The 23979-nt window shown below is 43.2% G+C and overlaps 2 protein-coding genes across 4 annotated transcripts in view; both read right to left on the bottom strand.

Moving 5' to 3' along the window:
* Positions 1 to 661: 661 nt before the first annotated feature.
* LOC143284608 (succinate-semialdehyde dehydrogenase, mitochondrial-like) overlaps positions 662 to 23979 on the bottom strand; it is a 39773-nt gene continuing 16455 nt past the window's right edge. For all 3 annotated transcript variants that reach the window (XM_076591440.1, XM_076591442.1, XM_076591441.1), the window contains exons 7-12: positions 17229 to 17372; positions 15776 to 15919; positions 11598 to 11756; positions 10763 to 10932; positions 4842 to 4900; positions 662 to 923 (exon numbers count right to left, since the gene is read on the bottom strand). In XM_076591440.1, coding sequence (XP_076447555.1) covers positions 721 to 923; positions 4842 to 4900; positions 10763 to 10932; positions 11598 to 11756; positions 15776 to 15919; positions 17229 to 17372 — 879 coding nt within the window. In that variant the 3' untranslated portion in view covers positions 662 to 720. The remainder of the gene's footprint in view (positions 924 to 4841; positions 4901 to 10762; positions 10933 to 11597; positions 11757 to 15775; positions 15920 to 17228; positions 17373 to 23979) is intronic.
* LOC143284609 (uncharacterized) lies at positions 913 to 3344 on the bottom strand. Its single transcript, XM_076591444.1, has 2 exons — positions 2898 to 3344; positions 913 to 2185 (listed from the first exon to the last, which is right to left on the bottom strand). Exon 2 carries the CDS (start codon positions 1567 to 1569, stop codon positions 1213 to 1215), a length of 357 nt encoding a protein of 118 aa, XP_076447559.1. The 5' UTR covers positions 1570 to 2185; positions 2898 to 3344; the 3' UTR covers positions 913 to 1212.

The raw sequence follows: 23979 nt of genomic DNA, 5'->3' as shown, positions 1-23979 counted from the left end.
AAATATACAGACAGGAAGAACATTCACCCATAATCCATGTACAGCATAATGTTTAAAATTCCAGTCAATTCTTAGGATTTGAACCAGTCGCCTCCTTTCCTTGTCAGCACATCACCACCTGACCACCACTCCAAAATGCTGATGTAAAAACAAATTAACCTACATATCAAAATAAAACATACACACCCTCCACAGAAAAAAGAAAGAAAAAAGAAAGGTCCATATGTCCCTACATGAAAACTGGAACAATAAACTATTCTAAACAACTTTTCTTTTTTTTTAATTCCCCTTTATGCATTTCAATCCAAGCCAAAACAAACCCACGACAGAATCATTGCACCAACAAATTGACCATATCAGTCCAACTTTCTCAAGGACCCACCACTCCCCCTGTCTCCCACTCCCCTTGTCTCCCACCACTCCACTCCCCGTCTCCCACCCTGTCTCTCACCACTCCCCCTGTCTCCCACCACTCCCCCTGTCTCCCATCACTCCCACTGCTCTCCCTGTCTCCCATCACTCCCCCTGTCTCCCATCACTTCCCCTGTCTCTCACCACTCCCCCCGTCTCCCACCCTGTCTCCCACCACTCCCCGTCTCCCACCCTGTCTCCCACCACTCCCAGTCTCCCACCCTGTCTCCCACCACTCCCCATCTCCCACCCTGTCTCCCACCACTCCCCCTGTCTCCCTCGACTCAGGTAGTGAGTTACCCCCCAAAATCAGATTCCCATGCAGACATATTTCAGTACCAAGTACTCATCCAATCCATATTTTCCACCCTCAGAGCCCAGACCTGACTCCTTGACCCCACCGAAGGCGCCCTCAGCGCAGGAGAAAAGGCCTTCGTTCACCCCCAACAGACCAAACTCCAGCTTCTCCGCCACACGCCAGATCTGCTGGAAGTCTTGAGAGAAAAAGTAGCCTGAAACGGAAATCAAATCAAATCAAACCATGTTGCTTGTTGCCAAGCCCCCCACCAAGGGGCCATGTCAGGGCTGATCACCCGTCAAAAAGAGCACACAATAATGCTGAAAGGTTGATTAAAAGTATAATAAAACGGACAGGAATGTCAGACCCCTGCCGGAGTCTGCACTAGTTGGGTCACGGTTAAGTATGTGTAATTAAAACATTTATAAAAAAAAAAACAAAAAAAAAACGTCACTTCTTAAAACCAGTCAAAAAAGAGCAAAACAATAATGCTGAAAGGTTGATTAAAACAATGCCTGCTCCATTTTGTTGAGGTCCCCTGGGTTGTCTCTGATAGCCCGTCCATAGTAGTTGGTGAGCTGCTTGATTCTTTTTTCTGTCAACTTCCCTCTTCCTCCTATGGGCTGCTCGATGGCTTTTTGCTTTTCAACAAGATTTCGTAGTGCTGTGCCCATCCTTTTAGTGACATGGTTCACGCACTCAATCTTTTCCACCTCAAAGCTATCACCATATGGAGCTGACTCGTTGACCGCAGCATAAGCCTTTCCATCCCCACCTCCAAGTCCAAGCAGATGCTTGTACCTGAAGTTATGCAGTCCCACTGATCTTCCAAACACGATGACAGCTGCTTGAGTCTCCATGGCAGCAGAAGAACAGTTGCAGTTCTTTTGACAATCAGGCTCATGTTTCTCTCACCATTCAACATATCCTGGAGCATCTTCAACACGGCCTTGCTCACAAGCCTGGCAGTAGTTGCTCAGCACAGCATAGTCCAGGATAAGTCCAGTAAAAATTTCAATGACAGTGGCAATTCTGTTGTGGGAAGTCCTTCCTCTCCGATGCCAACTGCCATCAAAGGAGACAGAGATGTCTAAGCAGCCATCATCTGATGGCTGACCTAGACCCATCTCTGCACAGGCTGCACGCACATGATCAGCTATGTCCTGCATGTGTTTGCTGGCTGCTCTGCTTGCACCCTCGTTATATTTTTTTTGAGTAATCACGCCACGTTTTTTGGTGCATGGGTCGTGGCATATTCACCATACCAAAAAAACGGCATAGCTGGGTGTAGCCAATCCCAGTTGCAGAAGCAGCAGCAACAAGGCGACGGTTGATGTCAAAACCTGTGAAGACTGTCCCCGTCTTTAGCGATGTCATGGTCTGTGTCCCTGGAATCACAGCATCACAGGAAACACACCTCACCTCCAGACTGCATGCTGACCCATTCCTCTTCGTCTTGTCTTCAAATACACAGACCTGAAAAAAATCAAATGTGTCAGAATAGAAGATACAAAAGAGATAATGAGAGAGAGAGAGAGAGAATAAAGGGAGACTCAGTTTTTTACACACACACATACACACACACTGACTACCACTACCAGTAAGTCAGACTCAGTAAAAAAAAAAAAAAAAAAAATCCACAGAAATATTACTGGGAAGAGTTTCAACATACTTGAGAAAAATAAAAACTGCCTTTGAAAACAAAAATATGAGAACTTGAGGAAAAAAAAGTCAATCAATGTGCTCACAAAAAAGAAGAAGGTATTCAACTATATACGATCAGTAAGACACCACTAGTGCAATCTCTAATCACATAAGAAACAACACAAGAACATTCCAAGTCAGCAGATGTCAGGCAGAGCAATACAGTCATTTTTTTGTTAGCACAGTAAAAGACTGGAACCACCTGGAAGAAAATATAGTAAGAGCACCAACTCCTGCGATCTTTAAAAAAACTATTAACATCTCAACAGTAAACCTGCCAAGCTGTGAACACCCCCAACCGTGGCGATAATGCCATCATCTTGGCGACAGCGATGTACTCAACAGATACAGATAGAGATATACAGACAGCTTTTTTTTCGCTATGAAACAAAACAAAAACTCATGAAATAAAATAAAATAAAATACTATATTATTTATATTAAATATTATATATCTGTAGACTACTATATTAATTTCCACAAACCTTTGACTCGCATTTTTCGCAACGAACTGACGACACCAAACTGTCCAACGTTGACACATCAACGATGATGTTCTGTGAAGATTGTGGCGGTCCTGTGCGAAGCTTTACTTTGGGAACTGATGGACTTTTTTTTGACGGTGGTTCTTCATCTGAACTGGAATCACTGTCACCCGTACACGCATGTTTTCTGGTTAAAACGTCCAATTTTCTCTTCGAACTGAGAAGCGGCGTGCTTTCACTGACGCCCGTCGATGTCGAAGGTGCCGCCAAGTCGGTCGCCGTTTCAGCAGGCTTTTTATCAGCTTCTTTTTCTTCTTGTGTTGCAATCTTACGCTTACGCTTTCTCTTCCTTTTGCCGAATGCAAAGACAGTCCTAAACTTCTTTCCAACGTGTCTTGGCATTGTCCGTGACTTGTAGCAGAAAACTTCGATCAAAAGGTTAGGCAACTAGTGTGTCGATTGAAATCATGAAGAAAGCAGACGCCATCTTGGAAAAAGTCACATGACCGATTGGGCCAATGGGCTATTTTTTTTTTTTTTTTTTTCTTTACTCCGACAAGCCAATCAGAAACTTCGACCCACAGGAAATAGAAATGAGAAGACAGGCGGGTGAATGACCTTCACACTGATACCAAAATTAATAAATGGGGGGGGTGAGGGGGTTCCAAACCATATCGCGAGCACCAAGCTGGCCAAATCGATGCAAACTTTGATTTTTTTTTTTTTTTTGGTCACATTCGCTCAACTTCACACACACCAGTGTCAGAAAATGATTTTATTTGCAATGAAATCGGTCACACTGAGCAAAATGGTTGACCGAATTGCTAAGAAGTGACATTATTTGACCAAATACAAGTATAATCCCCAAACATTGTGTGGTTTTTTTGGGGGGTTTTCTGTTTGTTTTTTTAAATGATTTTTGGTGAAAAACCTATGCAGTGGTCCACCTCAAAAGAACCTGGTCACTTAACGTCTCACTCAATCCATATCAAACTATAACCAAACCTGAAAATAATGGAACAGATGATTTGAAGGAAATGTCATCATGAATGGGGTGTGCATAGGGGTGGGGAGTGTGGGGGGAGGATAAAGGGTAATCATTCCAAACTGATCTGTTTGGGTGTTTATAAAAATCATCAGCTTCATCATAAGGAACAGAAACTAAAGGAGAAATATCTATGACAAATGTAAATAATTTCATACTGAATCTTCTTTTTCTTTTTTCTTGTTTTGGAGAAGGGGGCGGGGGGAGGATCTTAAAATCATGTATGAAAGAGACTGTGAAAAGAACAAACAAACACATCAACCAATAAATGGAGAAAACAAGACAGTCCACATGGAAAAAAAAAACATTCTGTGGCTGAAGTATTATACAATCCATTGTGCAATACAGTAAAATACAATATTGTGCAATACAACATTTCTGCCTTTAAAATATGGCAAGGTTTCGAGGAAGAGTAAAAGAAAAAATGATGGTGCTAATCACAGTGGATGTGCAATATTGGTGAGGACCCTGGAAAAGTTTAAGGATGTTGTGATGATGATGATGATGATATACTACTACTACTACTAATACATGTAATAATATTAATAATCACCATAATCATAATAATAACAATGATCATCATCAAAATCATAATGATTACAAAAAGAAGGAAAAGGGTCAATGTTGCATCTCAAGCACACTGAACAGGCAATAATTATAATGACAGATGATAACCTTGACAACACTCCCCTCACAACCACCACCCAAGCCATGTTTTTTGGTGTGTGTGGTGTTTTTTTTTTTTGTTTGTTTGTTTGTTTTTTTGGTTTTTTTTGCAAAATCATCCACCTGCTTTTTTTTTTTTGCTTTTTTTTTAATATTATTATTCAGAATTTGACCATGCTTTCATTTTATCAAATGCTTACTGATCAAATGACCTCTTTCCGCCATCAACTCACCTGCAAGACCAAACTGTGTTGCATTTGCAATAGCCACAACCTCTTCCTCCGTCTTAAATCTGCACGCAGAATCATACTTTTCCATTCAGCAAAAAATCATACACTAGGTGTTTTTTTTTCTTTTCTGGCAGTTTGTTCTTTACTTATATTGAGTGTTATAATAACCAGATTATGATGATAAAGTGATACGCAACACACACCAGGTTTACATATACATTTTCTTTCGCTGGCAGAATGTCCTCCACTTAAAATAAAACAAATTACGATGATCAAACGATACACAATTCTATAGTTTGTGTGTTTTTTTGGCAAATGAGTAGGATCTTTTTTTGCTGGCAGAATGTTCTCTACTAATAGTAAAACAGATTTTGATGATCCAGTCTGAGATACGATCTGACCAAGCAACTGAAATCAGGAGAAGAAAGACTGATGTGAGCAGCAGAAGAAAAGTGGACCTTCTGAAAGGAGCGCTGCAGTACAGCACAGAGTCAATCCAATGATGTGACTTGTGTGACAAAAAACTGTTGTCATTTGCGCATCCATCTGTTCAGCTGCGGAAATGTACCAGGAGGCCAGGCATGAACCAGGATTTCTTCTTCTCCTGCGTTTGTGGGCTGCAACTCCTACATGTATGACTGTTTTTACCCCCCCATGTAGGCAGCCATACTCTGCTTTCGGGGGTGCACATGCTGGGTATGCTCTTGTTTCCATAACCCACCAAACGCTGACATGGATCACAGGATCTTTAACATGCGTACTTGATCTTCTGCTTGTGTATACACACGAAGGGGGTTCAGGCACTAGCAGGTCTGCACATATGTTGACCTGGGAGATCGGAAAAATCTCCACCCTTTTCCCACCAGGCACTGTCACCGAGATTCAAACCTGGGACCCTCAGATTGAAAGTCCAATGCTTTAACCACTCGGCTATTGTGCTCATCGACCCAGGATTTCTCCATGATCTATACGTGTGGACACGTCCAGAACCTGTTGACCCAGGATTTCTCCATGATCATTACGTGTGGACACATCCAGAACCCGTCGACCCAGGATTTCTCCATGATCATTACGTGTGGACACGTCCAGAACCCGTCGACCCAGGATTTCTCCATGATCATTACGTGTGGACACGTCCAGAACCCGTCGACCCAGGATTTCTCCATGATCATTACGTGTGGACTCATCCAGAACCCGTCGACCCACGATTTATCCATGATCATTATGTGTGGACACATCCAGAACCCGTTGACCCAGGATTTCTCCATGATCATTACGTGTGGACTCGTCCAGAACCCGTCGACCCAGGATTTATCCATGATCATTACGTGTGGACACGTCCTGAAATACTGTAGAAGTTTGTTTCCTTTCTTTGGGGTTTGTCAACATGTAGGAACATGAAAACCCTTCTTATGGGTCCATTTCGACACCAGAGCAATGCAATGCCAAGGCGAAGAGCTCAATGAGTCAAAGTCTAAAAGTTGTCTAGCTGCTTCTGTGTTCCTCCATTGTCTTTTCTTTGTATTTCTTTTTTTCCATGGCCATTTTATTCAACAATGGTTGGGGTGGGGGGTGGGGGGATCCATACGAGGCCAGTCTGGGTGTGTGCATGGTCATGAGAATTATGAAGAGGAACTGGGGGAATGAGTGCACTTCCTTTGAAGCGGGCATTTCTTCCCCTGCTGCTCTCACGGCCCTTTCACACTTCTGTCTGTCTGTGTTTTCTATAGATGGACACTTTTTTTGCAGTTTTAAATCTTTTAGTTCCTCCATTGTTTCATAAAATTATCAACAGCATATATCTATCTCCCAGTAATAAACTCTCCATAAAGACTTATTTATCTTAAGTTCAAGGTGGTAATTTCTTATGAGACATACCTAACAAATCTTCTTAGTGTGTTTGTTGTGTTGAAGTAACTGCTCACGCCTGTATGAATTATTTTGAGAGTGGGAGTATGGAATACATCAAGCAAACTCATTTCCAACTTTTTTGATGAAATACATGTGGATACTGATGGGCACAATCTCCAAGAGGTTAAAGCGTTGGACTTTCAATCTGAGGGTCCCGCGTTCAAATCTTGGTAATAGCACCTGGTGGGTAAAGGGTGGAGATTTTTCCAATCTCCCAGGTCAACATAATTATGTGCAGACCTGCCAGTGCCTGAACCCCCTTCGTGTGTATACACAAGCAGAAGATCATATACACATGTTAAAGATCCTGTTATCCATGTCAGCATTCGGTGGGTTATGGAAACAAGAGCATACCCAGCATGCACACCCCAAAAGCGGTGTATGGCTGCCTACATGGCAGGGTAAAAACAGTCATACAAGTAAAAGCCCACTCATGTAAATACGAGTGAACATGGGAGTGAAGAAGAAGAAGAAGAAGAAGAATGTGGATGCCTATCAAGATACCTAGATAGTGTTAACTCATTCTATACTGCCTGATGGCTTCCTTCATTATACTCTCTGTACCAGCTGTTTGTTTATGTTACAAGAAAAATATCTAAAAATAATACAGCTGTGAAATTTTGTGTTAATATAAAGAATAGAATGGACTAACCTTTGGCAAAGTTTCAAAGCACTCACTTTATTATTGACTGATTTATCATATTTTGAAACAAATCCATGTTATTCACAACTGACATAAAGGGGGTGAGGATTCTCATATAATAGGAATTTTACAAATGTGGTCTTTTGTAACCATAGACACTTCCTAACTGTGGCAACTGAATGGGCAAATGCGTATGCGCAGTGGATATCCACAACAGAATCAGTCTGCATTCGACTTTGAGCCACAGTACTTGCCGAAGTTGATGGAGACGCCATCTTGTCAAGTGAGAGGGCGAGAAGGCAGAGTTGGGTGACTGTACGCTCGCATGTATTGTACACAAATAAAGGCATTCTCAGCCACAATAAAACTACAGGTGCACTTCTGGGTGACTGTAGAACAGAGCTGTGCGATTTAGTTTCCGCACAAGACTGTTAACCTATGAACTACAAATTTTTTAACTCGGAGTATGCTATAGCGTACCACGGTAACAAAAGCATTGTGCGCATGAGGTGCGCTATAGCATACCTTACATTAAGCAATGAATAACGGAAATGCTTGTTGATGATCTGACCATTTTGCTTTTGTTCACTAAACATGCAGCACTTTTGTGACACCCAAAGCACATGAAAGTTTCTAAGCACATACATTCACCCAACTGCACACTATGATGGCACACAGAAATATACACAGGTATACAACTTCTATTATACTGCACACAATGTATGTACAGCTTGCAGACAAACAGAATGAATGTACCTCAGTGCGAAAAAAGACCAACAAAAACTACAAGATACTGACTATACCTGATTTCACTGATGGAGTCTCCCGTCGGACCGACGGATGAGTAGGCAGGCAGGCTTATCTGTCGGTGTGTGTCCTCATATGGGAGAAGAGGCCGATTCTGGATGCGCAGCACTTCCCACACATGTTGCAAGGGAAAACGTCTCCAGAAATTGAGCCCTGCTTGCTTCGCTCACACTTCTCCTTAATGGCCAGCGTTCTCTTGTTTTCAAACGTCTTTGTACCACTAGAGCACAGCATCCTCCAGTGAAAGCGGTCAAGGGCATCAGTTTCCCAGGAAGCAATGTCTATGTCACAGGTTTTGAGGTTTGTCTTCAAGGTGTCCTTGAAGCGCTTGCAGGGTCTTCCAAGTTTGCGGTGGCCTTCCTTCAGCTGGCCATACAAGAGCATCTTCATGATCCTGCTGTCTGTTATGCAGACAACATGTCCTGTCCAGCGTAGCTGGCACTGGATCAGCAGGCTTTTGATGCTGAGCAGGCCCCTCCTCTCTAGGACCTGGAGGTTGGAGACCCTGTCTTGCCACTTTATGCCGAGGATCTTTTGTAGGCATCTCCGGTGAAACTGCTCAAGTTGTTGAATGTGACGGCAATACGTCGTCCAACTCTGTAGGTTTTTATCTTGGTGCTGAGCCTGATGCCTTTGTTGTTCCATAGCCTGTTGTTGAGACTGCCAAAGGCGGAGCTGGCCTTGGTGATGCGCAGCGTCACTTCTGTGTCAAGGAGTCTGTTGCTGCATAGGGTGCTGCCCACGTAGCAAAACTTGTCGACTGACTTCATCTCTGTGTCATCGATCTTGATTGCAGGTAGGGGGGAGGTACTTGCGTTCTGTGAGCTAGCTGGTTGGTACATGGACTAGGTCTTGCTGAGGCTGATGGTGAGTCCAAAGCGCCTGCAGGAGGTTGAGAACCTGTCCATAATGAACTGCATGTCCTCATGGGTGTGTGCAGCAACTGCACAGTCATCAGCAAAGAGGAACTCTCTCAACAGTGCCTCAAACACCCTGGACCCGGTGTGGAGTCGCCGCAAGTTGAAAAGTTTGCCATCTGTGAGAAACTGAATGTAGATGCCCCGGTCACAGTCTTGGAAGGCGTCAATCAGCATGGCAGAGAAGAGAATGGAGAACAGTGTGGGTGCCAGGACGCAGCACTATGCTGTTTGTTAATGCGCACAAGGTTGATAACTATTTACAAGAACATGATCATGGGGGAGAACAAATGTGAGTTAATCATCTTTCCGATACAAAATCACTTAAAAATCACCACTACTACAATCACTAATGTCAACATTCATTGGCTGAATGATTGGACAAGTAATTAAATGGGGTTTTTTGTTGTTGTTTTTTATATTATACTTTTATTTTTCTCTACTCGTTTCTTTCTTCTTTTTTTTTCCTTTGATGCTATTTGGATGTTACTGTTTGTTCATACTGTTTGTTCATACTGTTTGTTTATACTGTTTTATACTGTTTTCTGTATATTGTATACATGTCTTTGCAAAAAGAAACAACAACAACAACAAAAAACCCAGTTATAAAAAAAAAATCACTTATTAAATAAAAAAAAAAGATTTTAATTGTTATGCTATTTGATTCACTATTTGCATGTGGATGCATAAATACTTGTAAACATATTCAAATTGCATATTAACGACAGAATTATATTGTATTGTACTGTATTGTATTGTATTCTATCGTATTGTGTTGTACTGTGTTCTGTTGTGTTGTGTTGCGTTACGTTGTGTTGTATTGTTCTCTTTTGTCACAACATTATTCTCTGTGTGAAATTCTAGCTGCTCTCCCCAGGTAGAGAGAGCATGTTGCTTCTTTTTTTTTTTTGCCTGCAAGTGCCTTTGTTTTCCTATCAAAGTATATTTTTCTACATATGAATGATTTTGCCAAGGACGACCCTTTTCTAGCCTTGGGTTCTTTGTTTATGTGCCCTAAGTACATGGTACACACAGGAACTGGGTTTATCGTCTCATCCAGATGACTAGTGTCCAGACCACTGTTCAAGGCAGAGTGTAGGAGGGGACAAAATACTGCTGAGTGAGGGATTCCATCCTATGCGTTCAAATTTTCTCTTTTCCTTAGAGGACGCACTACCACTAGGCTGCCACCCAACAGTTTCAGTTTCAGTTTCTCAAGGAGGCGTCACTGTGTTCGGACAAATCCATACACACTACACCACATCTCCAGGGCAGATACCTGACCAGCAGCATCACCCAACGCACTTAGTCAGGCCTTAAGTGCATGCATATATGTTTGGATACCTGTCAGAGAGGATTTCTTCTACAGAATTTTGCCAAAGGACAACAGTCTCGTTGCCATGGGTTCTTTTTCAGTGCACCAAGTGCTCGGTGCACATGGGGCCTTGGTTAATCGTCTCAACCAAATGACTCGACACTCAGTTTGATTTTCCAGTCAAACTTTGGAGAAAGGGTGAGAGCAGGATTCAAACCCACACCCTCACGGACTCTGCATTGGCAGCTGAGCATCTTCACCATTCTGCCCCCCAGCATGCAGAGAGAGACAAAGGCTGGGGGCTACTCACTTCAGGATGGGGGCTACTCACTTCAGGATGGGGGCAACTGGCCCAAAGATCTCCTCTCTGGAGCACCGCATGTCCATGGTCACGTCCGTCAGCAGTGTGGGCTGGTAGAAGTTGCCTCCCCTTGCATCAGGCTGGCCACCCAAGACCACTTTGGCGCCATCTGCCACAGCGTCCTTCACCAGTCCGTCCACCTTGTCACACACACACACACACACACATTGGGAACATAGCACAGAATAGAATGTAGATTAGAATATGTCATAACCCACAAACAAAAACTGCTATGCATACACATTAACCAACTGAACACTATAATGGCACACAGCCTTAACACATTAACCAACAGCACACTATAATGGCACACAGCCTTAACACATTAACCAACAGCACGCTCACAGTTGGACCAACAGCAAAGCTTGAGCTGTATGATCAATGGTTTCTCCACTGCAATGGGAAGTCATTTACAGTTTTGTCTTTTGTGAAGGACTATGACTCTGTATCTAGAAGGCAAGATTGCACTGCCATTGTGGATCGTACAAATGCCGACTGTCTTAAAACCCTCTTGGCCGAGAGAGAGTGGGGATGTAACTTGACTGCAATGGGAAGTCATTTACAGTTTTGTCTTTTGTGAAGGACTATGACTCTGTATCTAGAAGGCAAGATTGCACTGCCATTGTGGATCGTAAAAATGCCGACTGTCTTAAAACCCTCTTGGCCGAGAGAGAGTGGGGATGTAACTTGTGCAAGACACTCTCCACTATGACCAAAATCTAGTCCAGCAATTGCCTCCTCTGCTGTTCTGATGGTCATTGTCGGACATGACTATTACACATATATCTTTTCGTTGGCAACTCACCTTCTCTGCAGCTGCCTTGTTGACAAGGGGACCCTGTGTGGTGGAGGGTTCGAGACCGTCCCCCACCGTGAGCTGAGTGCTCATGGTTTCCGCCAGAGCCTTGACAAAGGCATCGTAGATCCCCTCATGCACCAGCACACGGTTGGCACACACGCATGTCTGCAAGTTCAAAGTTAAAAACATCGGCTGTATACTCTGTCAGTTGGACACAACACTTTCGACAGGCGCAATAGTCAAGTGGTTAAAGCACTAGACTGAGGGTCCTGGGTTTGAACCTCAGTAAATGCATCTGGTGGGTAAAGGGTGGAGATTTTTCTGATTTCCCAGTTCAACATATGTGCAAACCTGCTTGTGCCTGAAGCCCCTTCATGTGTATATGCAAGCAGAAGATCAAATACACACGTTAAAGATCCTGTAATCCATGTCAGTGTTCAGTGGTTTATGGAAACAAGAACATACCCAGCAAGCACACCCCTAAAAACTTAGTATGGCTGCCTACATGGCAGGGTAAAAATGGTAATACACGTAAATGCCCACTCATGTACATACGAGTGAACATGGGAGTTGCAGCCCATGAACAAAGGCACAACATACAAAGAGAGCAGGGTCACATCACCCAGACAGCCCTTCCCTGGACACCAGGTGGTCAGCAAAAGAAAGGGAGGGGAAAGAACACCTAGCATGACACTCAATGGAGAACTCCAGACCCTGAAGCACACCTGGGGTACCATTCAGAAACTGGCCCCAAACAGACCCTGAAGCACACCTGGGCTATCATTCAGAAACTGGCCCCAAACAGACCCTGAAGCACACCTGGGGTACCATTCAGAAACTGGCCCCAAACAGACCCTGAAGCACACCTGGGGTACCATTCAGAAACTGGCCCCAAACAGACCCTGAAGCACACCTGGGGTACCATTCAGAAACAGGCCCCAAACAGACCCTGAAGCACACCTGGGCTATCATTCAGAAACTGGCCCCAAACAGACCCTGAAGCACACCTGGGGTACCATTCAGAAACTGGCCCCAAACAGACCCTGAAGCATACTTGGGGTACCATTCAGAAACTGGCTCCAAACAGACCCTGAAGCACATCTGGGGTACCATTCAGAAACTGGCCCCAAACAGACCCTGAAGCACACCTGGGGTACCATTCAGAAACTGGCCTCAAACAGACCCTGAAGCACACCTGGGGTACCATTCAGGAACAGGCCCCAAACAGACCCTGAAGCACACCTGGGCTATCATTCAGAAACTAGCCCCAAACAGACCCTGAAGCACACCTGGGGTACCATTCAGAAACTGGCCCCAAACAGACCCTGAAGCATACTTGGGGTACCATTCAGAAACTGGCCCCAAACAGACCCTGAAGCACACCTGGGGTACCATTCAGAAACTGGCTCCAAACAGACCCTGAAGCACATCTGGGTACCATTCAGAAACTGGCCCCAAACAGACCCTAAAGCACACCTGGGGTATCATTCAGAAACTGGCTCCAAACAGACCCTGAAGCACACCTGAGGTACCATTCAGAAACTGGCCCCAAACAGACCCTGAAGCACACCTGGGGTATCATTCAGAAACTGGCCCCAAACAGACCCTGAAGCACACCTGGGGTACCATTCAGAAACTGGCCCCAAACAGACCCTGAAGCATACTTGGGGTACCATTCAGAAACTGGCCCCAAACAGACCCTGAAGCATACTTGGGGTACCATTCAGAAACTGGCCCCAGACAGACCCTGAAGCATACTTGGGGTACCATTCAGAAACTGGCCCCAGACAGACCCTGAAGCACACCTGGGGTACCATTCAGAAACTGGCCCCAGACAGACCCTGAAGCACACCTGGGATACCATTCAGAAACTGGCCCCAGACAGACCCTGAAGCATACTTGGGGTACCATTCAGAAACTGGCCCCAACAGACCCTGAAGCATACTTGGGGTACCATTCAGAAACTGGCCCCAAACAGACCCTGAAGCACACCTGGGGTACCATTCAGAAACTGGCCCCAAACAGACCCTGAAGCACACCTGGGGTATCATTCAGAAACTGGCCCCAGACCGACCCTGAAGCATACTTGGGGTACCATTCAGAAACTGGCCCCAAACAGACACGACTGGTGGTTCTTTGTTGCTGCCCTGTATGCCAGAGGAAGAGCAGTATATGACTTCATATTCTGTCAGATGATGAGATGATAATATACAAATTAATTCAAATACACATTAAAAAACATAAACAGCACTAATATCACTTAGAGAAAAAAATCATTAAATAACATAAATAGCACTAATATCACTTAGAGAAAAAAAATCATTAAACAACATAAACAGCACTAATATCTCTAAGATAAAAAAATATTAAACAACATAAACAGCACTAACATCTCTTAGAAAAAAAATCATCAAACAACATAAACACCACTAATATCACTTAGAGAAAAAAATCATTAAATAACATAAACAGCACTAGTATCACTTAGAGAAAAAATCGTAAAAAAAAACAACCCATAAACAGCACTAATGTCACTTGGAGAAAAAAAAATCATTAAACAACATAAACAGAACTAATATCACTTTGAGAAAAAAAAAATCATTAAACAACATAAACAGCACTAATATCTCTAAGAAAAAAAAATTAAACAACATAAACAGCACTAACATCTCTCAGAGAAAAAATCATCAAACAACATAAGCACCACTAATATCACTTAGAGAAAAAAATCATTAAACAACATAAACAACAGAGCAGCATGAAGCAAACAGCTGATGTTGATGTCCTGCATGCAGCATACACTTAGTGCTAAAAAAAAAAAATAACCCACAGGCAAACAATGGGGTTGTCCCTGGAAAAATTCTGTGGAGAAATCCACTTTGATAGTAAAACAAGTACACCTGCAGACAGAAAAAAATGTATATTAAAAAAAAAAAAAAAGGTGGGAAAAGGAAAAGAGGGCATCCAAGAATGTGATGCTGTGACCCGGGGGCAGTCATGAAGAGGATAGGACACACCTGGGGACAGCTGGAGACCATTGTGAAGAAGACAGGCCACACCTGGGGACAGCTGGAGTGACTGACACAGGACAGGGATGGCTGGAGGCCATTGTGAAAAGGACAGGCAACACCTGGGGACACCTGGAGTGACTGACACAGGACAGGGATGGCTGGAGACCATTGTGAAAAGGACAGGCAACACCTGGGGACACCTGGAGTGACTGACACAGGACAGGGATGGCTGGAGACCATTGTGAAGAGGACAGGACACACCTGGGGACAGCTGGAGACCATTGTGAAGAGGACAGGACACACCTGGGGACAGCTGGAGTGACTGACACAGGACAGGGATGGCTGGAGACCATTGTGAAGAGGACAGGTAACACCTGGGGACAGCTGGAGACCATTGTGAAGAGGACAGGCAACACCTGGGGACAGCTGGAGACCATTGTGAAGAGGACAGGCCACACCTGGGGACAGCTGGAGATCATTGTGAAGAGGACAGGCCACACCTGGGGACAGCTGGAGACCATTGTGAAGAGGACAGGACACACCTGGGGACACCTGGAGTGACTGACGCAGGACAGGGATGGCTGGAGACCATTGTGAAGAGGACAGGCCACATCTGGGGACAGCTGGAGACCATTGTGAAGAGGACAGGACACACCTGGCACAGGACAGGGATGGCTGGAGACCATTGTGAAGAGGACAGGCCACACCTGGGGACACTTGAAGTGACTGACACAGGACAGGGATGGCTGGAGAGTGCTTGTTGGCGGTCTGGGTCCAAGGTGGGGCAACAGGCGTAGGTCAGGTGAGGACTAGACCTTGGGTGGTGGTCAGGATGCTAGTCATTCAGATAAGACAATGATCCAAGGTCCCATGTGTAGCATGCACTTGGCATTTAAAAAAAGAAAAAGAAAGCACAACAACAAAAGGGTTGTCCCTGGCAAAATTCTGTTGAAAAATCCACTGATAGGAAAACATTCATTTGCATGCAGGATTTTTTTTCTTTTTTTTCGAAAAGGTGGTTTCACACAGAGAAATATGTTGTGACAATACAATAAAATACAAAAAATGTTTCAAGTGATGCAACAGCATCATCAATTCTGTATGGAGTTTTAACAAATATGTAATTAAAAAACAAACATAAAAAAAACAGATTTTGCTGCAATGAGGCCTCACCTGTCCAGAACACCTGAACTTTGCAGCCATGAGCCCAGCCACAGCTTTCTTAATGTCGGCACTCTCGAAGACGATGAAAGGGGCATTACCGCCCAGCTCCATTGACACTTTCTTCACCGTGGAAGCAGACTGCTGCAGCAGGATCTGAAAATATCCGACCATTCATGATGAGAATTTTTTTACACACTTCTGTTTACTTGTGTGTCAGCTGAGGGGAAGATGTATTAAAGTTGTGTCCCCTGATTTCTTCAGTCACAACACATTATTGCCTGCATCAATATGTCTTTTTTTTCTCTTTTCTTTTTTTTCCTGCCCCAGATTTTGTTCCCTTACTTTGATAGGAATCGATGCAGCACCATATTTTTTATAATGTCTTTCACTCTGAATCATTCATTCAAATAATCACCACTCAATCATGAATCATTGTCTGGTCCACTTCATCGTACCTGTTTAACTGAATATAATCACTTACATCTTCCTTTTTCAGTTCTCGAATTCAATATTCACCACACCCCTCACCCCTTACTCAACATTTATAAGTTTTCTGACTCTGAGATAAACTATCTTAAGAAACAAAACAAAAAACAACAACAAAACCTGAGACAAACTATCTGACTATCTGAAAAAAAAAAAAGATTATCTAACAGCACTGCTGACAAGAACAAAACAAACAGAATTAAAAACAAACAATAAAAGAAGAAAGAAAACAAAAAAATGAAAGAACCACCACCACAAATGCTGAATAATTAACCCCTTTACTGCCACTGACCAGTATGCCTCTAAGTGAAGGGCTGTCACCTCATTCAGATACGACTTAATTTACAGGCCAGAATGTCCGTCATCATTCATCATCTGGGCTTTCCCTTATGATGCATTACTAATTATCAACAAAACCAGTGACACCACTTCAAATTCATGTCACAATAGTCTCACTTCACTAAAGTTTGGCAGTCAAAGAGTTAAAAAAAACAAAAAAACAAAAACAAAAAAAAACAATGACCATACCTCAGCAAAACCAGTGACACCACTTCAAATTTATGTGACAATGGCCTAACTTCACCAAAGTTTGGCAGTCGAAGAGTTAAAAAAACAGTTAAAAAAACAAACAAAAAACAATGACTGTACCTCAGCAAAACCACTGACACCACTTCAAATTCATGCCATAAGGTTTGGCAGTCAAAGAGTTAAAAAAAAAAACAAAAAAAACAAAAAACCAATGACAGTACCTCAGCAAAATCAGCGACACCACTTCAGATTCATGCCCCAGTGGTCTAACTTCACCAAAATTTGGCAGTCAAGGAGTTGAAAAAGCAACAAGAACAACAATGACCGTACCTCAGCAAAACCAATGACACTACTTCAAATTCATGCCAGTGACCTCACTTCACCAAAGTCTGGCAGTCAAAGAGTTAAAAAAAAAAAAACAACAACAACAAAACAACAATGACTGTACCTTGCCGGTGCCGGTGGATCCCGTGAAGGAGATCTTTTTCACGATGGGGTTCTCACACAGCTCCTTCCCCACGGACGGTGCGTTGGTGCGCGATGCAGTCACCACGTTCAGCACACCATCAGGTAAACCCGCCTGTTTCGCCAACTGCAAAACAAAGCATGGCATGATGCTGGAGTGAGGCCTCCTGGCGACCCGAGAGAGAGAAAGAGAGCGAGACACACGGGCAGACAGACAGACAGAGAGAGACAGAGAAAAACGATATCACTGAAAACCACTTAGCTACAAACATTTTCATGTAATTATGAAACCAACAATTTCATTTCCATGTTACAGAAAACACAAAGATTTCTAACACAGTTTCTTTTTTCTTCTTTTTTTTTTTTTTTTTTTTTTACAAAAAAAACATATTGTTTCTTCATTCATTATTTCAAAGAAAACGGTTGAATGACACTGACAATTCTTATTTCTTTACCAGAAAGGTGGCAGAATGGTTAAGACATTTACCTTAGTCTGGAGACTGAAATCTGTAGCTTGCAAAAAAAACAAAAAAAACAACAACAAAAAGTGCTGACCTAAACTTTATGTGTTAGAAGCAAACATCTACTCTGATAGCACAGTCTGCACGCATATACAGGTAAATGTGGTGTATGATAACTCATGCCATCCATATCTTGGCTGCCATGACACTTTTCAAAATGGCCCACAAAACAGGCTAATTTGGGCATACCCTGGTCAAATATTTAGATATTACTGAGGATTTTAGTTAATTATACCATTTATAAGTTAGCTAAATTCCAATTTATGGTTTGATGTATATTTGGAGCACAAAATCAGCATTTAAATTATTCTAATCTAAAAAGCATTATATGCAACAGCAACAGTGCCTGCTACTTGTTTAGTGCATTATTCTTTCTGCTGAAAATTAACAAAAAAATACATTTTCTGTCATTGTCTGATACTAGAAATGTGTGTGTGTGTTTACAATGAAAATATTATGCATTAATATGAAACTTTTTTGTATTTGTATTTGTGTTTCTTTTTGTCACAACAGATTTCTCTGTATGAACCTTATCTGTCATTCTGCGATTAAACACAAGAATGTCCATGGTGAAGTACCTGTGGTACACATGTCAATGGAGTGTTAGTTATAGTTTGAACAAACTGCTTTGAAACAATATTCATGTGGAGAACTCAAGGTATGTGAGCTCATGAAAATGAGTGTAGTGCAGAATGTCTCTTGAGCTTGGCACACTCAGGCTGACTTATTCTGCATTCCAGCAGTCCATGGATTCCTGCAGTTGGTGTTACACTGACACGCTAGTGTACAACCAAGTTCAACACGTGTACATGAACAACGCTGTATTGCACAGGATGCACAGGTGCATGTTGTAAGCTCTGCCAGCAACACAGTTGAAGGTTCCTGTGTCTGCAGCTGGGGCTCAAACAGTTCACTGCCATTCTCTTTCACACCCAGTTTCCAGGCACTGTCCACAGTTGCAGGCAGATGTGGATGAACTTCAAGGGCTCTTTTCCAAACAAGCGTCTGGTAGTGGGATCGTCTGAAGTGCAGTTTCAGAGCATCTTGTGTGGGGGGCAGATTCTCCATGACTTCAGGATGTGAAACAGATCAGATCGCACTTGTTGGATGGAGTGGTACTGCTTGCTGGGGTCACAGAGTTTACAGACAAATGACTCTGCATTGGCTAGAACTTGATCATCCAGAAAGTCTTCACTGCCAAGGTTTTGCAGGAGCTGAGGATTGTTGACAAATACACCCCAGGCAGTTCCAATGAATTGGCTAGTGCTATCTGATCCTGTGTTGGCATGGAATGCCAGAAGTGATGCTCTCTGTGACTCAGTGATATTGATGAGATGGATTGGAACAAAATGCTTCTTTCCAGGTGTCCCTGTTTGCATCCATGAGAACAGACTGAGCTGTGGCTGATATGCAAGAAGAACAAGGACATCTGTGTCACGGCTGATGACGACGATCTGGGGGTGTCCTCGCTCACTTGCTTCTTCTGCGTGTTGAAGTATTCTGGTGTCAGCCTCTTCATGTTCAGCTGAGGCCAGCTGTGAGATGTCTCTCCATGATGGTGTCCAGACTTTTGCAGGATCTGTGATTCCACCAGCTAGGACCAGCTCTCTGCCTTCTTCGTTCTGGAATTTGTTTGCTAGTTCTGTACACAGAAAGTCGGTCATGCTGGCTTTGTTTTCACCTAGAGAGATCAATCTCTCCCACTGGCCAACAGCTTGCTTTCTTGATTGGACACTTCGTTTTGTTGCTGTTTACAAAGACCAAATCAATCCTGGTGCACAAACTGGAGAAGAGTTTCCCTACATGCTCTGAAACACTGTCACTCCAGTCCCCAAGTGTCTTCGCCCCCGCCAGATTCCAAAGGGCTTGGACCATGGCCATCCCATCAATGATGGTACAGGTTGGGTGGACAGAAGGAGCAGCTTTCTGTGGGAGGCTTTGCTGGAGGATTTTGACCAGGTCAGCTTTGTTATGTGGCAGGCACAATGTGCAGTCAGCTGTTACTAGATAAAGAGGCACTGGACGAAGCTCTTGCTCCAGCACTCTGTCAGTGTCTGTATCTCTTCCTGCTTTCATTGCCAACATGACATGCCTGAAAAGTTATCTGTCTGCCTTAACCACAACAGCTTTCTCTCTCCCAGCACTGACCTGAAGTGTGTACATCCTTTCAAATGTGTGAAGCTTTCTTTTTTTGTTGTTGTCATGGAAGCCAGTGGTTCTCTTCACAAGCCTGTTCTGAATACAATCAAAGATCACCTGTTTTCCAGTCTCTCCTGCTGCTGCTTGCGGATCACTTGCCGCAAGATTGCTGGCAACGTCAGCTGTGGTGAGTGCTGTGAGTTCTTGCCTTGTGCTACTGAAAGGATTGAAGGTCTGGAACAAACTGATCACTTTTGGACGTCATCTTAATCCCTATTCAGCCTCTTTACTCCAAAGTCCTTGTGTGGAGATTCATATTCTTCCTCATCATCAACAATTATGTTGAACATTGTTCTTGTGTCCCTTGCAAGTTGTGCCCGGTCACTGAAGGTGATGCATGACCTATCTCTAGCAGTGTCATTTCTGGTAATTCCCACAAGGCCAACAACAATCTTTCCCACCTTGTTAACATGCTCAATAGCCTGATCATCTGGTATTTGACTGAACAGCTGCCTGGTCTGTTTTGTGACAAAGTCTCCATGCAATACAAAGCCTTGATGCACCGCGAACTGTCACTGGAAGCATCTTCCGCCAAGAAAACCACTCCCCATAACGTGTAATGGAAGTGGTCGAATGCACCAAGCCAAGGCAGCATCTCCACAAAAGATGAGAGGAAAAGTTCCCTGTCTCCATCTCGGACAGCATTGGTGAACCAAAGGAGAATGGAGACAGGACTCATGTACTGTCTCCAAAATCTGAAGCTTGCAATCTCTGAAGAAGATGTCTCAAATTCTGCAAACAGAAGTTTGACATCTTTGGTTGCTGACACAAGATCTTCAAGGGATGATTTTATCTGCTGGTTATCTTTATTTGAGAATCCCTCTGCGACTCTTTTTGCTGTGTCTTTGAGGTTCTCATTGGTCACCATTCCATTGTCCTCTACCCATTTCTTGAAACATGTCCACGCAACTGACCAAAGGGCTTCCACAGTCAGCTTGTGTGTATGGATTACACGATTCCATACTTTTCCTTTCATGACATTGCCTGCTGTTGTTTCACTAAGGACGCCACTTTCTATACAGATGCTTTGAGGCCTGATGAAGCTGTGTAGTCCCCCAGCACTTTGGAGAAGTTCATCTGTGTGTGGAACCCTCCCAACATGATGGCAATTCCCTGCAGCTGTTCATGTTGTCCCATTGCAACATTTTTGCTTTGCTGTAAAGCTTCTGATCTAATGTGAGGACAGTGAACTTCTCTCATAACTTCACCATTGCCTCACATTTTTGCATCACTGTCCACACTGTAGAGAAGTTATGAGCAGGGGCATTCAGGATTGGCACTGGACCAACTTTTGTTAGTGGAGGATCTGCAGTGGATACCGTCTGGTTGATGCCACTCCACCCTGGAACAATTTGGATGTTTGGGTCATTCTGCCTACCTAAGATCCATGCCAAATCCAGTGTTGATTTCTCTTTGATCTGCTTGTTGGGTAAGTACCAACTCTCTCGTACTACTGGCAAAAAGACTGGTTCTGGCTTGGCTTGTTCATGTGCCTCTTGCACGTCTGTATTTTCAGGTGGTGTATGACAACTTTGGAACTGGCAGTCTTGATCTGAATGTCCATTGCTGGCTCACTGGTTGCTTCTCGTCTGAGAGCTACAAACTGGCTGGCATGAAATGTGCCTGTTCCATTCAAAAGTCTCCTGAATGATGTCTTTATTGTCATTTGAGTAACGAACAAAACCTTGTTCTGTTCCATGTAGAAAATTTCTGGGGATCAGGGCATTGCCATTTTCATGATAGCATTTGATAACATCATTTGCAATAGTAGTGACTGCACAAAGCACAGTGCCATAAGATATGAAATGTCCAGCAGCATGCAGAAGTGACACAAGCTCCTGGAGGGCATTGCCTGATGAACAGTGAGACCGAGTCCAAGGTGCTTTGGTGTCATCTTGCCGCCTCCAGACGTAGCAAACACAATGTCTTGGCAAATGCTGAGAACTCTGTTTTTCTTTTTCAGCTCTTCATCCTGGTCATTGTCTTGATCATCTGAAATGTCACCTAGCACAGAGGGTTCATCAGTATATACAAGCTCTCAGGATCAATGTGCTCAGCATGCTCTGCATTAAGACTGCCAATTACATCATGTCCTGAAGTATCTTTTATATCACTGTGGATTTTCACAGCTATTCTACACATCCAGCTCAGTATCTCATCTTCGTGGTGTATAATGCTTATGTGTTCTTCAGCAATGAGAATGTCATCTCCGCCATAGGTTCTGTCTGCTGACACATCTTTCAACACAGTTTTCATCGCAACATCCGTGGAAACAGATGGAACAATCAGGAGGGGCTCCTTGGAGTCCAGTCGCTGCACAAATGTCACTGTCTCCCTCCCAAGAAATGTCACAACTTTCTCTTTGAATCTGTTGCTTCTGTAAGCACCAGCATTTACGCCAAAATCTTGAAAGAGCATGATGCTGAAATGTTCCCAGACAGATTTTATTGTGAACATGTGTCCTTTTGTCAACTCTTTCTGAAGTTCTGCCATGGTGTTTTCAAAGCAGATTGATTCAGTGTCCTTCTTCACTCTTCTGTTCATATTTTCTGCAGAAAAGAACATGACCTTTCATGTGGCAACCCTTCTTCACTCTTTTGTTCGTATTTTCTGCAAAAAAGAGCATGACATTTCATGTGGCAACTTCCTTCTGCAGCCAGCAAGTCAGCATTTCATAAGTGGATAATACTGAGCTGGGCTGAGTTTTTGTTAGACATGTGTTCAAATTCCTCCTGACACACTTTCTTGCCTTTGTCGTCTGACTGACAATAAATGCACTTTGATCAGTCTGCTGCTGACAAGATCTAAGTGGTTTCCTTTCAAATTGAGTTTCAACAGTTGAAGGCGTGCTTGTACTTAGTTCCTGATCTGCAACAGCCTGGGGTATGACACGTTGTTCGATTCTTTCAAAAACTTCACTGTAGCCAGGCTTATGCCAGTGCATTTCATGCACAGGTCCAGAAATGTCAGTGCTCCTGAACAGGTAAAGAATGTCAATGTATGTCTCATCGTTGTATTTTTCTCTTAGTTTGACACTGTCTGTGACATTTTTAAGACCAACATCTGAAACTGAGTGTAGAGGGTTCTGCTTGCTTGGGGTCCTGGCAGAAGAGACACTGGCTCCATTCAACATCAGCTGCAGTGTGCAGACCTCTGATGGCCACTGATGACAGTTTAGCTGCTGACTTCATTTTCTAGGACCTGCAACACACTGCAATGGCCTGTTCAAGAAATTGTGCAGAAACACTGTATTGATTAAGCTGAAACCGGCAAATTTACTATAATGAGCCGCTCCATGTACATGTTCCTTGTCATATTTACATTGTAGATTCAAAAATATCTATATAAAAATGTTCAGTTTGTCATTTTGTTGCAGCAAACAAAGAAGATGTTATAGCACTTACAAGTATTAGCACATTTTTCAATAATATCGGCGAAAAGAATGCAATGCATTTCAAAAATATATTTTGGGTTATCAAATTTGAATTCCACATGCTGAAAAAGATATAAATAACTATTGATATTGCTAATATATTCCAATGAATACTCGAAATATAACACCATTCATCCGTTTTGGTGGCCATTTTGAAAACAGTCATGACAGCCATAAATCGCAATTACAGAAGTATCATCCATGTGGAATACATTGCACTACATCCATACATTCAATCCCAGGTGGATGATTGCTTCTAACACAAAACATTTATATGGTTTCACTCTTCTGAACTTAGCCTCCTGACTATCTACCAATACAGTGTGAGGGTCTGGGTTCGAATCCTGGTCTCAACCTTTTTTTCCAAGTTTGACTGAGAGAATCATACTGAGCATCTAGTCATTCAGATGAGACAATAAACCAAGATCCCTCTGTGCAGCACACATTTGGCGTACTGAGAAAGAACCCATGGCACCATAAGTGTTGTCCCCTGGCAAAAAATCTGTAGAAGATATCCACTCTGCACTCAAGGCCACTCTGATAGCATGCACTCAAGGCCTGACTAAGCGTGTTGGGTTACG

This window comes from Babylonia areolata, chromosome 8, assembly GCF_041734735.1.
Source record: "Babylonia areolata isolate BAREFJ2019XMU chromosome 8, ASM4173473v1, whole genome shotgun sequence".
Classification (NCBI taxonomy): domain Eukaryota; kingdom Metazoa; phylum Mollusca; class Gastropoda; order Neogastropoda; family Buccinidae; genus Babylonia; species Babylonia areolata.
Note: the sequence above shows the minus strand (reverse complement) of the source record. Positions and strands in the feature narration are given on the sequence as shown.

What these genes read in the sequence shown, in the direction of transcription:
- LOC143284609 (XM_076591444.1), bottom strand. Translation starts at nt 1,569, where the DNA reads ATGGAGACTCAAGCAGCTGTCATCGTGTTTGGAAGATCAGTGGGACTG.